Source organism: Leptonychotes weddellii, chromosome 11, assembly GCF_054177405.1.
Source record: "Leptonychotes weddellii isolate Sample4059 chromosome 11, ASM5417740v2, whole genome shotgun sequence".
Classification (NCBI taxonomy): domain Eukaryota; kingdom Metazoa; phylum Chordata; class Mammalia; order Carnivora; family Phocidae; genus Leptonychotes; species Leptonychotes weddellii.
In genome coordinates, this window is record NC_138379.1 from 11,744,578 (window position 1) to 11,758,139 (window position 13,562).

At 36.2% G+C, this 13,562-nt stretch overlaps 1 protein-coding gene across 1 annotated transcript; it reads right to left on the reverse strand.

The window, feature by feature from the left end:
• Positions 1 to 7,494: 7,494 nt before the first annotated feature.
• LOC102730397 (olfactory receptor 4P4-like) lies at positions 7,495 to 10,060 on the reverse strand. The gene is made up of 2 exons (XM_006728606.2): positions 9,345 to 10,060; positions 7,495 to 7,672 (listed from the first exon to the last, which is right to left on the reverse strand). Exons 1-2 carry the CDS (start codon positions 10,058 to 10,060, stop codon positions 7,495 to 7,497), a joined length of 894 nt encoding a protein of 297 aa, XP_006728669.2.
• Between the last annotated feature and the right edge of the window lie 3,502 nt (positions 10,061 to 13,562).

Here is a 13,562-nt window from a genome sequence, read left to right on the forward strand (position 1 = left end):
TGTCAAATAAATAAATAAAATCTTTAAAAAAAAAAATAATAAGTGTTGGGGCGCCTGGGTGGCTCAGTTGGTTAAGCGACTGCCTTCGGCTCAGGTCATGATTCTGGAGTCCCGGGATCGAGTCCTGCATAGGGCTCCCTGCTCAGTGGGGAGCCTGCTTCTCTCTCTCCCACTCCCCCTGCTTGCGTTCCCTCTCTTGCTGTGTCTCTCTCTGTCAAATAAAACAAACAAACAAAAAGTGTTTAGTAATCAAAAGTCTATAAGTATCCTAGAAATCTATGTCTAGGAATATAAAAGCAAATTAAATCCAAATATGAAAATAGGATATAATAAATTATAAATTTATTTATAAATTATTATAGAAATGAAGTCAAGGATACAGCTAGCAGCCTTAAATAAAGAATTACAAAAAAAAAAAAAAAGTGTGGGGGATGAAAACTTTCCCTTCTCCCTTCTAGGTTCCTTGGCTGATCTAATAATTAAATTGACATAGAACAGTTTTACAGAAGAAAAAAGAAACTTAATTTTGTATATCCAGGAATTCCAACGATATGAGACTCCCTGACTGACAAGCAATCAAGATTTATGCCATCCTGAGCTGAGGAGAAAGGGGTAGAAGTCTAGAGCTTCAAAGGGGAAGAAGACAATACACAAGAAGATAGAATAACAAATGTTTGGCAAACAGATGTTTGTCCTGCCAGTCAGATAAGTCTTTCTGATGTAAAAAGTTATATCTTGTTAGCTCTCTTCCCGATACAGGTCCTCTACCTAATTCTTTTAGGCACTTAAAGGAGAGGTAAAATAACTCTTCCTGGGTCTGTTAGACCTCGCTTGCCTTCAGCTCAAAATCATCTACATGCTAAAGGGGCATATTCTGGGGTCACATATTCTGTTCCCCCTCAAAAGCAAAGGTTGGTCCTCTGAAACGATTAATAAAACTAAGGAAAACTTATCAAGATCAATAAATAGAAAAGAAAGAGAAAAAACACAAATTACCAATATGAAGACTGGAACTTATATATTGCTAGTAGAAGTGTAAAATTGTACAAAAACATTGAAATACAGTTTGACAGTATCTAGTCAAGCTACAATAAGCTTTGTTTCATCAATACTACATTCAGATATTTGTTCAAAATTCCAAGAAATTGCATGACACCCAAGTGTCATCAGTTAAATATAGAGCTAGCATCAGTAGATATGGTATCATACCTCGTCTTAGAGAAATAATATGTGACATGACCATATGGTGTCTTAGATATGTCAGATATCTTAGTCTTAGATATTTCAAAAAAGCAGATGACCAATTAAACTCAAGTAAGGAAGAGTCCTTGGACTTGAAGTGAAGTTTCAGAGCCATTTCAGGGTCAGGTCCAAAAAATCTAAGGCCAGACTTCTCACATCATATACCCAATTGGATGAGGCACATGGGGCAGGAATCTTAGCATTCTGGATAGATTAAGCATTCTGCAGAGTCTCACGTGCCAGGAGCCTACTTTCAATAGGCCTAAAAATTCTGTGTGAAATCTCTCAAGTTAGATTTGAGCTGACCCCAATTTTGGTTTGATTATTTGGATGAATTGAATGGAGAGCCTGTGAAAAGCATATTTACACGAACAGTAAGTAGTTTGATAAACAACTAATTACATACAAAGAAGGAACTCTTGAGAAAGTCTTAATACAGTAACAAATCTTTAGAGGGAATATGTTTAAGTAAAACATGGTGTACTGCCCATTCTTATGTTTTAGGTATAATTGTGGTACAGAGATCATTATACATTTGTTATTTCATAAATCTATCATAGAATTTACAATTTAGGAAAGCCCAAAACTAAATGATAGCAGTGAAAACAAAACATTAAATTAAGTTCAGGGGTGCCTGGGTGGCTCAGTCGTTAAGCATCTGCCTTCGGCTCAGGTCATGATCCCGGGATCCTGGGATCCTGGGATCGAGCCCTACATCGGGCTCCCTGCTCCACAGGAAGCCTGCTTCTCCCTCTCCCACTCCCCCTGCTTGTGTTCCCTCTCTAGCTGTCTCTCTCTCTGTCAAATAAATAAATAAAATCTTTAAAAAATAATAAAAAAAATAAATTAAGTTTAAAATTTGGGGGTATAAAATGGTAACAGTGCTTGGCAATCCAATCCAAAGACGTTGCACACGTGAAGGAGGATAAACACTGGCAACCTTGAGGATGGTTAGTGAGTGGAGCCAGGCCAATCTGCAGGGCAAGCAATGGCTTCCAAGATTCTTTCTTCCTTCTAGGGAAAACATGACATCAGGGCACACCCCTGCTCCTCAGAAACAAGTGCCATTCAAGCCCCAAATTGGCTTCAGGACAAAAAGGAGAACATCATCTCCATTTCCTTATGAATAGGTGGCCCCAGCTGAAGAAGGAGCTAAACACCTGTGCTTCTTTTTTAAAGTTACGAGGGTTGCTGGAGGGAAAGTGGGTGGGGGGATGGGATAACTGGGTGACAGGCATTAAGGAGGGCACTGGATGTGATGAGCACTGGGTGTTATAAGCAACTGATAAATTATTCAACACTGCATCTGAAATTAACGATGTAGTTAAGTTGGCTTTAAAAAAAATTGAGTTAAAAAAACAAAAACAGAATGGTTACTGAGATTAAGAATTCCTCATATCAGTAAGATCATATGATACATGTCTTTCTCTGACTTATAGGGTTGCTGGAGTGGTGGAGGGTGGGAGGGATGGGGTGGCTGGCTGATAGACATTGGGGAGGGTATGTACTATGGTGAGCGCTGTGAATTGTGTAAGACTGATGAATCACAGTCCTGTACCTCTGAAACAAATAATATATTATATGTTAAAAGAAGAAAAAAGAAGATAGTAGGAAGGGAAAAACGAAGTGGGGGAAATCGGAGGGGGTGATGAACCATGAGAGACTATGGACTCTGAGAAACAAACTGAAGGTTCTAGAGGGGAAGGGGGTGGGAGGATGGGTTAGCCTGGTGATGGGTATTAAAGAGGGCACGTACTGAATGGAGCACTAGGTGTTATACGCAAACAATGAATCATAGAACACTACATCAAAAACTAATGATGTAATCAAAAACTAATGATGTAATATATGGTGATTAACATAACATTAAAAAAAAAAAAGAATGGTTACTGCTGCCTATGGACAGGCAGGCAGCACAGTTTTTGGAAACTTGAAACTCAGAGAGCCTGGATACCCCTTACTAGTTCTACTGCTTAACATCTCTGGATAAGGTACTTAAATTCTCTAAAATCTTAATAAAATAACAAAATATAAGCACTTATAGGATACTTACTACTGTTAAACCCAAAAATTCAACTGAGTAATTTAAAAGCTCCAACTGGCTTTTTTGAATGATTCATGAATCAGGCAGCATCCTACCTAGGAAATAGAAAAGAGGTACAGAGAACAGAGAACTGCAGAAAAATAAAAGTTTTTAAAGGCAGAGAAGCAGCATAGAAAAGGAAATTATTAACAAAGAATGCACTGTTTTAGGCAAAGTTGCCCTCCTAAGGGGGACAGACGGGGTCTATCAGTAAATTTTCTACTGCTGACCAGGAAATTCCATATTGACTGGCTAAAGTTATATCCCTGAAGGGGTTGAAAAGGCAGTTAGGTAGTAAGCCTTGCTTTGCTGACTTGGGCCCTTAACCTAAATGACTCCATTTCGGGCCTGTGATTGTCTTTTTAACACTATTTACCAAGAATTAGACCGCCCTGTAGACTATGTTCAAAGCCACACAGCCCACCTGTCATAACCGGGTCTTACTGACTCAGGAGCTTAAATTTCTTCACCATAATGCGATGGCATGTCATATCCCCTCAGCACCACCTGAATGTGAGAACGAAAACATACTCTAATCACTGTAGCTGCAATATTGAACTGGACTGAAATGTTGGGACCCATATCTAGGAAAGACCCCCCAACTCCCTCTGATTTAGCTGATTGTCCAATTTTCCTTATGAGGGACCCAATTCAGATTATAGTTCATTTTACGGTAAAAATATCTGAACATGAAGTAAAATAAGACTATTTTGTGTACTTTCAGATGAAGCAACTAGTCTAAGTGGTATTTAATAAAATCTAAATGCTTTGAGAAATTTGATTATTTAGGTACAGAGTAAAGAATGAACTATTTGAAACTAAGATTTTTTGTGTGTAGATTATTCACAAAAGCCATGATATGGAACAACCTAAGTGGATAAGTGGAGATATATATATATATCTTTTATATAAATAAAAGATATATATATTAACCATGAGAAAGAAGGAAATACTGTCACTTATGACAGCAGGGGTAGAACTTGAGGGCATTATGTTAAGCAAAATAAGCCAAGGAAAGACAGATAGTGCATTGTATCACTTGTATGTGCTATCTTAAAAAAAAAAAAATCCATCTCATAGAATCAGAAAGTAGAAAAGGAGTTTCCAGAGGCTGAGGAGTTGGAGGAACAGGAGAGGTTGGTAGAAGGTTATAAACATTTAGCTATGAGTAAGGTCTGAGAATCGAATGTGTAATGTGATGACTATAATTGATAAAATGGTTATATAATTGAAATTTGCTAAGGGAGTAGAACTTAAATTTTTTTAGAAAGATAAATATGTGAAATGATGGATGATTAACAAGATGGGGCAACCTTTCACAATAAGAAAAAAAAAAACAAGACAAAAAGATTGCTTTGAAATAATGAGGATATGTGATAACATAATCCTGGGCATCTCTCTGGTGTTGAAGAGAATACTAAAAGAGTCTTGAAGTGTCTCAACCAGCCTTCTCAGTGGACGCCTAGACACAGATGAAGGTTTGAAGAAAAGGTGAAGGACCTGGAGAGGGTGCTGAGGCAGAAGTCACATAGAACTATGTCGCCCACAGCTGACTTTGGACTCCAGTCTTTCCCTTATGGCCCATCCAAGATGTCTAAGCTTCCCCCAGTCTGATAATTTCTGAATATTGAGTCTAATATAGGGTGCTTGGGTAGTATGCGTGTTCCTTAGCAGGTTAAGATATTCCCTTAACAAAAGGTAGTGATGATGTACTTTTAAATTAGTGATAAATCCCGGTAGAAATGGATAGGATTTCTTAAACTACACATTTGTAAACATAAATATTCCTTAAATATTTTGTGTTTAAACTCACATGCAGAGCAAAACATCCTATGAAAGTCTTCTAGGCATTTACCTGACAGATATTTTTGAACATAGTAGACATTGTGGGGCACCTCAGTCAGCTGAGCGTTTACCTTTGGCTCAGGTCATGATCCCGGCATCCTGGGATCAAACCCCATGTCAGGCACCCTGCTCATCAGGAAATTTGCTTCGCCTTCTCCCTCTGCCCCTCCCCCTGCCCATTTCTCTCTCAAATGAATAAATAAAAAATCTTAAAAAAATATAGTAGACATTGTGCTGCAGGCTGGAAAATGAATCCTAGAAAGAACACCTGGCAGGTAGATAAATAATCTTATTACAGTGCATTTTTTTGTTGGCTTATTATATAATATCCTCATATCTTTTTTCTCATAAAATCTTGTGGATCGTTGAGAAAAAAATGAAAGATAATAAAAAGGTTTTTGGTTTTGTTGCATAACATTCTTTCTAGTGGTTATTCCTCCTGATGTGTCCTCAAGACCCCCACGGTCCCCATTACCACACACACAGACACAATCTCACGCACACATAGGTACAATACACCCACTACATCTTTATACTTAAAAATAATCCAAATACTTTTTGGAAAAATGTTACATTAAACCAGAGCAAACAGAACTATGAATAAATAACCAGTCAGAGGAATTTCTGTGGAATGGGCAGGGTGTTTTCCCTGACATTTCAGAGATTTTCATGGCTCAAAAAAAAAAAAGTATTAGTTATATGTGTGAAAAGTTCTAAGAGTTGAAACATCCAAAGATGACCTTGTCATCCACAGACAGGCACTATTGCCTCCATGGTTTTTCTTGGATTTTGTCTTGGCTCTGGGGCAGGAATACCTAAGTCAAGCAAACTCTGTTTGGAAGCAATCCAATCATTCTGTTAAGAGAACACAAGTGTTTGGTCAGAGAGAAATGTCCAGACAAATGGGAACCAAAACACGAAGCTGAGATTGGATTGTATGATTCAATGGACATGGATATAAACAATCATTAAAATAGTAGTGCCTCTTTATTGTAGAAAATAAACAAATAATAAGATATTCTAGGGGGCCTGGGAATCTGCTAGATTTCATTACCTCCCTAAGAGGCACATGGGAACACATGTTAAACTTTTAGCCTTTCTGACAATACTTATTTTATCATTAATGCATGATTGTTTGTGACGTAGGGAGAGTTCTAAATATGTAAGGACAATATATGCAGTCAAATAAAAAGGGAAAACAGTATCTTTGAATTTAATTCAGGAACAGTTTACTTACATCTTAATTAGTGCCAGGTTTATAGATAGGAAAAAAAGATACATATAGAAAAAAAAAAAGCCAGATAATCTTCTGGCTCCGTCAAACTGAAAAACACAATTTGAAAGAAGAAACACTCATATACGGCACAGGATTATTTGAAAAGGAGTAAATGTACAGCTGCATAGCAATGACGAACAGGGAAGGAATCAGAAATAATTCTGGTCTGTTGACATATCTGAAAAATCTTCCTGAATAAGATGACATCATGAGTGTGAATTATAGGTAAGACATGGATCCTCAAGCATGGGAGTAGGGAATCCTAAGCAGAAGAGATAGCTTAATGTTGATAGATCCTAGAGTGTGTTTGGAGAATGTAGATGGACCCAGTGTAGCTGGATGAAAGCATCTGAGCAAAGGGACATGCAAAGAGAAAAGCAAACAAAGAGGAAAAATAACTAACATGAGTTTCTGGTAGTCATGTGCCACATTAAAACTTCACATGTGTTAGCCAAAGTAACATTACATCTTTATGAAGGACAATATTACACCATTTTATAGATACTTTTAAAAGGGAGACTAATAAAATTAAAGTGAATTGTCAAGACCCAGAGATAAAATCTGTCAGTATTCACCCTGCTCTCCCTGACCCAAAAGCCTGTGATTTTAACACCATACTTTCTACCAACATAGTGACTTCTAAGATTGGCAAATTAGACTCAGATGATTTATGGAAGATTTCTGATAAACAAGCAGGGAAGTTAGTTTTATTCCAAGGAAAATAGGATTCCTTACACATTTTTGGATAAGGGAGTGATATGATCAGTGATATGCTTCAGAAGGGCATTTCTTGCTTCCTCACATGCAAGTGGTCACACGTGGAACTAGATGGATCTTTTAAGGTGACAGATTGCAGTCTGATTCACAGTAACTTGCTTCTTTGGTTCATGTAACGTCAGTCAGAGGTAATTTAGCCCAAGTGCCCAGACAAAGCTTATATGCTTTCTATAACTATTCAAGAGATAAATGCCTTTGGTACGTAGGATCGAAACTACAAAGAATACCACCTTATTCACATGAATTCTGAATGTGCTATTTTAGACCACACCTACCCCATGGCGATTTTCATCTCCATCTTTCTCAGAGTATAGATGAGAGGATTTGGCATGGGGACAATCACAGTATAAAATACGGAAATTTCCTTATACCCATTCTCACTCTCTGCAGGTAGAACATAAGTATGGATACAGGGCATGAAGAATAAAACTACCACCATTATGTGAGAGCTGCAGGTGGAGAGAGCTTTGCATTGCCCTGCAGAGGATTAGATCCTAAATGAGTATAGAAGAAGCCACCAGGACAACAAAAAAGGCTGCCACCACCATCCTTGAATTAGCTAAATTACCTAAAATACTAACAATATGTATGTCTTTGCACACCAGTTCCAAAAGGGGCTTCACATCACATATGTAGTGATCTATCTGATTAAAGGTAAAGTGAGTAAATTTGGTAAAAATAAAACATTAAATAAAGGGTAAAGCTGGAGCTTTTAATCTGGCAATATTTTTGTTTTATTAGTAACTTGACAAACTAGTAATCTGTCCAGCGCCCCTCTGCTATAAAAACTCTAATGAATTACATCTCCCTCATCAATTTTTCTACACTTCCATCCTTCTGTATATAGGGCCTGTATAATCACTGTAACTTTAGTATTGCATTTTCATGGACTAAAATTCTTTGTGTATTTTCATCATCATCCTATTCATATAATCCTGTTAAACAAACTCTTCTATCTCCATGATATTTGCTCAATTTTCTAAGAAATCATTTATTTTTGTATCTTGTTAGAGATCCAAATAAACACATCACATCAAATTTTTTTTTTCAGGTTCCTCTAGGAAATATATCTCATGCATCTCCTCTTCATGTTATTTACAAAGATGATTTGCCTTTTCCCTTCATTTCCATGATTTGTGTTACAGGGTTTTTTGATTGAAGTTTGTTTGTTTGAGCTCTTATTTGTTTTTTGCTTATGTTTTTCTTGTGTTCATAAGAAGGACTTTGGATCTGATAAACAGTGACTTTCCTACTAATTTCTGGCATTTTATGATTCAGTTCCTTTATGGACTTTTTTAATGGGCCAATATGTAGAAGAGCAGTGAGTGTATTTTTAGTATCCCAAGTAACTGATTTCACTTTATCTTTACTAGTTTATTTTTATTTCCAAAGTGAAGTCAAGAGAGTTAAAACCAGAGAATCACTTTAAATCAGATCCTATTATGCAAACTTCTTGATGTGTATTAATTTATAAATACGACTTGAGATCATTTAAGTGAAGATGCTATCATGAATCAAAACTTGATCTCAAAATTAGAGATTTTAACTACTCCTTTGCCAGACAGAATGTTTCATCATGTGGTCTAGCCACTAAAACTGAATTTTCTAATACAATTACTATTAAAGTTTTCTTTTTTACATCAAAATTCACATTTTATATAACATTGTCTTAACTGTGCGTGTAACTGATTTTGTGTGTGTAAACTTGTTCATACCATCTCAAAGCCCACAAAATTAACTAAGTTTTAAACGTATTTTTTGTATGGTTAAATTAATATTTCTTTGTAGCTATTATTAAACTCTAAGTCCTAAGTTCTGTCACTCATAACTTGATACCAGTGGAACAATTATTCTGTGAGATTGTTTCCTCCCTCCCCCATCCACATCTAGCTGCCCCTCTGTTTTGCTAAAAAGATGTTGAGCTCTGATGTTTGACACCAAATTTTTCTCATGGTGTTTTTCATCTCTGAATTTCTCAGAGTATAGATTAGGGGATTGAACATAGGAGCAATGATGGTGTAAAATAGAGCAAATATTTTGTCCTCAGGAAAAGTAGTAGGTGGTCTAAGGTAGATAAAGATTACAGGCCCAAAAAATAAGATGACCACAGTGATATGAGACCCACAGGTGGAGAGGGCTTTGCGTCTTCCCTCAGCTGAGAGATTTCTTAAAGTGAACAATATTATCCCATAAGAAACAAATAAGACAATAAAGGTTACTAAGGCAACCATACCTGAAAAGGCAACCACAAGGACACCAGTGATGTACGTATCAGTGCAGGCAACTTTCAGCAAAGGGAAGATATCACAAAAGTAGTGATCAGTCTCATTAGGACCACAGAAGGGCAACCGGATTACCATAAAAAATTGAGGAAAGGAGTGGACAGCCCCACCAGCCCAAGCAGCTAAGAGTAGGAGACTGCACCTTGTCCTGTTCATGATAAGCAGGTGGTGGAGAGGTTTGCAGATGGCAGCATAGCGATCAAAGGCCATGACTGTAAGGATTAAAACTTCAATCATTCCAAAGAAGTGCATTGTAAAGACCTGTAACATGCAATTACCATAGGAGATGGTTTTTCTTTCCACTAGCAGGTCACCAATTAATTTGGGTGTAACGTTAGAGGTATAGCAGATGTCCATAGTGGATAAGTGGCTGAGGAAGTAGTACATGGGTTGGTGAAAAAGAGGGCTGCATCGAATGGAGACAAGGATCAGAAGGTTTCCTGCCAACAGGGCAACATAACAGAATAAGAAGAGCACAAAGCAAAACACTTGCATGTTCTGGTCATACAAAAATCCCAAAAGAATGAATTCTGAGACATTCCTCTGGATCTCCATGTGTTTCAGACTGGCATATATTGTAAACAGATGGGTTAAATATCTGAAAAGAAAGAAAACGTGAATCTGCATAGATATTAGCAGCATGGCAACAATACTATAAAATTTACCAAAAAGCAAATTGGTATCATTGAATAAGTAATATTTATTCCTGATACCTAGATTTATGCTTCTTTTTTATTTCTCTTATTTTAGAAATCTATTGTAAATAATTCTATAATGGGAAAAATGATGTAATTTTCAACATTACCGTCAATGATTATGGAATATTCAAATGTTAGTTTGACGTTAAAGAAATAATTTTTGTTAGTTGCATTAATTAGATAACAAAAGGAGTATAATTTACATAATTAAAATTTTTTGCACATTTTAAAATGCACGTGTTTATCCATAGGGTCAACTGTTTTTCTTTCAGGATGATCTGGACAAATTCTGTTTTATTTGGGAGTGTATCCTCAGGAATGAAAATTTATTAAAAATACATCAGTTTTTGGAGTGCCTGGGTGCCTCAGTTGGTTAAGTGCCCAACTCTTGATGTCGGCTCAGGTCATGATCTCAGGGTTGTGAGATAGAGTCCTGTGTCAGGTTCTGCACTGGGCATGGAGCCTGCTTAAGATTCTCTCTCTCCCTCTCTGCTTCTCCTCCCACCTCTCTCTCTATCTTTCCCTCTCTAAAAAATAAAATAAAAAATAAAGGATGATCTTCCTTGCCTTGTGGACAAACACTATCAATTGCACATTTTGAACTAAAATAGTTTCAGGCACATTAAAAGCAAAGAATGGTTGAAAACAATGCAACAAAGAGACTGTCAAAGGATTCAAGTTGCAAAAAAATAAAGAGCCAATTTATTCATTTCTCCTATTTACATTTTACAAACTAAACAAAAAAATTATTTTAAATTAATATAAATTTGTGATGGCAAGTGATAAATGAAAGATAAAAATAAATTGCCCAAGTATATTTGCACTGTTTATATTTCATGACTTTTCCTAGGAACTTCAGTATTTTATACATGATCTAGGCAATAAAGTCCAACAAAAGAAGATGATACAGAATGTAGCTCCAAGAGAGATTTGTTTCAACACTCAGCAACTAGATGTTACATTAAGGAATGGATCAAAGATTCACAGATTTGTATCTTTTGCACAATCTTGAGACATTATTTATATACAGGGAAAGAGTGTAGGAGAGACAGAATGCACTCCGGGAGCTGTTTTAGCCAGTGCTGAGGAATTAACTGACACTCAGTGAGATTCAAACACTGTAGCACAGCTTCCACCTTTGTCTGATCTGATGTAACAACCATGTCTGGGCACTCTGGATGAATATTTTAAAAACACAGAATGCTACTGTAGCAAAGTTATTTAGAAGCCATCAAATCTACTAAAAACTCAAAACTTTTATGCCTTTAAGATTTTTTTAGACGTAATTGGTGTAACATTTTTAAACAGTGTAGACTATAAGAAACTTATTCTGTTTTAAATTATCATTCAACTCTAATTTCATCAAGAAGAAAAAAAAATCCATCTTCTCCTACTATGGCTTTAGTACTGTTATCAGACTTCCTGACCTCTCTCTTGTTTTTAGCAAAGCAAAAATAATTATCAGTTCAGAGTGTTCAACAGTGAACAGTACTTAAACAGAGGTTAATAATTTTATGATTCATTGATCAATTTTCTCCTTACCTTATTACAGCCCGTGCTGATTCCTAATTTAGAAGATGGCATACTGTTTACAGAGAGATGTATTTGCCTAAAACAAATTGACTTGAAGTTAATTGTTAGATAAAAAACTTAAAGTGGATATCACATATCTATCCAAACCCCTGATTTTCAATAAAAGAGATTCAGATCAAGACAATCTAGGTAATTTATTAGCATCAGAAAGTAATATCGTGTGGAGGACAGATATCTTGATTCCCAGTCAGTCCAGAGCTGCATCCCATGCCTGTGAGCAGAACAAGAAGATGAGGTGTCCTGGAGGCCAGTAGTGAGAAGATGCATTTTGAATTCTCATCCCAATAAAAAAAGAAAAAAGTATGCAAGGTGACAGATTACTGATTACCTAATTTATGTTTATGAATATTTTGAGAAATATATTTTGCAGTTAATATAAATATGTGGTCCAGCATTCTTGATTCCAAATCATTTTGAAATAATTTTTCATCAGTTTTAGCAAAATGTGCCTTCCTTCAGGTAGGATTCTGCCTCATTTTTTAGATTATCACAGATGTTTCACCCACAATAGCTCTTAAACTCTCATCCTGATATCTGAGGAGAAATGCTATTATAATCACTGCTGTTAGCTGAAGTAAAAAGGATATGTGAATGCAGTCCAGTGACAGAATTATTGTGATTGAAACATGAAATATATTCTTGACCACATTTTCTCAATTTGTCAAATAATTGAAATCATAAGTGATGAAAGGAAGAAATATTATGCATTCCCTGGTTGGAATAATGGAACAAGAAATATGTAGAAGCATGGAGAAGTATAACTGAATGGTGAACTGTTTTGATTCAAATTGTGTTTCTACAGCAGTAACAATCTGAATATAAAAAGAAAACCAGTTACCTAAATACTTCTAATGGTCAGAGGTTTGATATTAAGTGAAATGTGTCCTTATATTTGGTTATTCCACTTTAATTATGGTTATTTAGAATCAATGTATAGCATTTAAAATCTGAGTAATCTGGCCAATGTTCTATGAGAAATCAATCTTCCAGTTTAAGCAAAGACACTATCCAAACATTTTTCTCATTAACTTTAATGTCTTCCTTTTTTATATGCCAATAACTTTTAATAAGAACTCAGTAAACAAAATTAACCTTCTCCCTTTCCATCCATTTATGAATGTTGAGATTATTGCTAACCTCTTAAAGCTTCATTGTCCACATTTATAGACTCCATAAACTATTACATAATTCAGACTATAATGAGGAATACAAAAAATAATGTGAAATACCCCAGTGTCATACATGGTTCAAAGTCATACATTAGCTTCATTTTACTTTTTTGAGTGAGCAGTCTCTGATATTGCCATGTGCACATATATAACCAGCCCAACAAGGAACAAACAAACAAACAAAAAAACTCCAAATATCCCAACATATATTAATGAGGATGACCATGATAAATTTCAGTTTGGAGCAAACTGTTAGTAAAAAGAAATAAAAATTACTCTAAAAAATTGGTTGTCTTTGGGCACTTCTTTTTTTTTTAAAGATTTACTTATTTATTTGAGAGAGCGAGAATGAGAGAGAGTACATGAGAGGGGGGAGGGTCAGAGGGAGAAGCAGGCTCCTCGCTGAGCAGGGAGCCCGATGCGGGACTCGATCCTGGGACTCCAGGATCATGACCTGAGCTGAAGGCAGTTGCTTAACCAACTGAGCCACCCAGGCGCCCGTCTTTGGGCACTTCTTAATACTAATCACTGGCCTGCAATTTCCCTGCACTAAAAAAATACAGTCAAATTATTACTTTATTTCTTTGGTTGCATTGC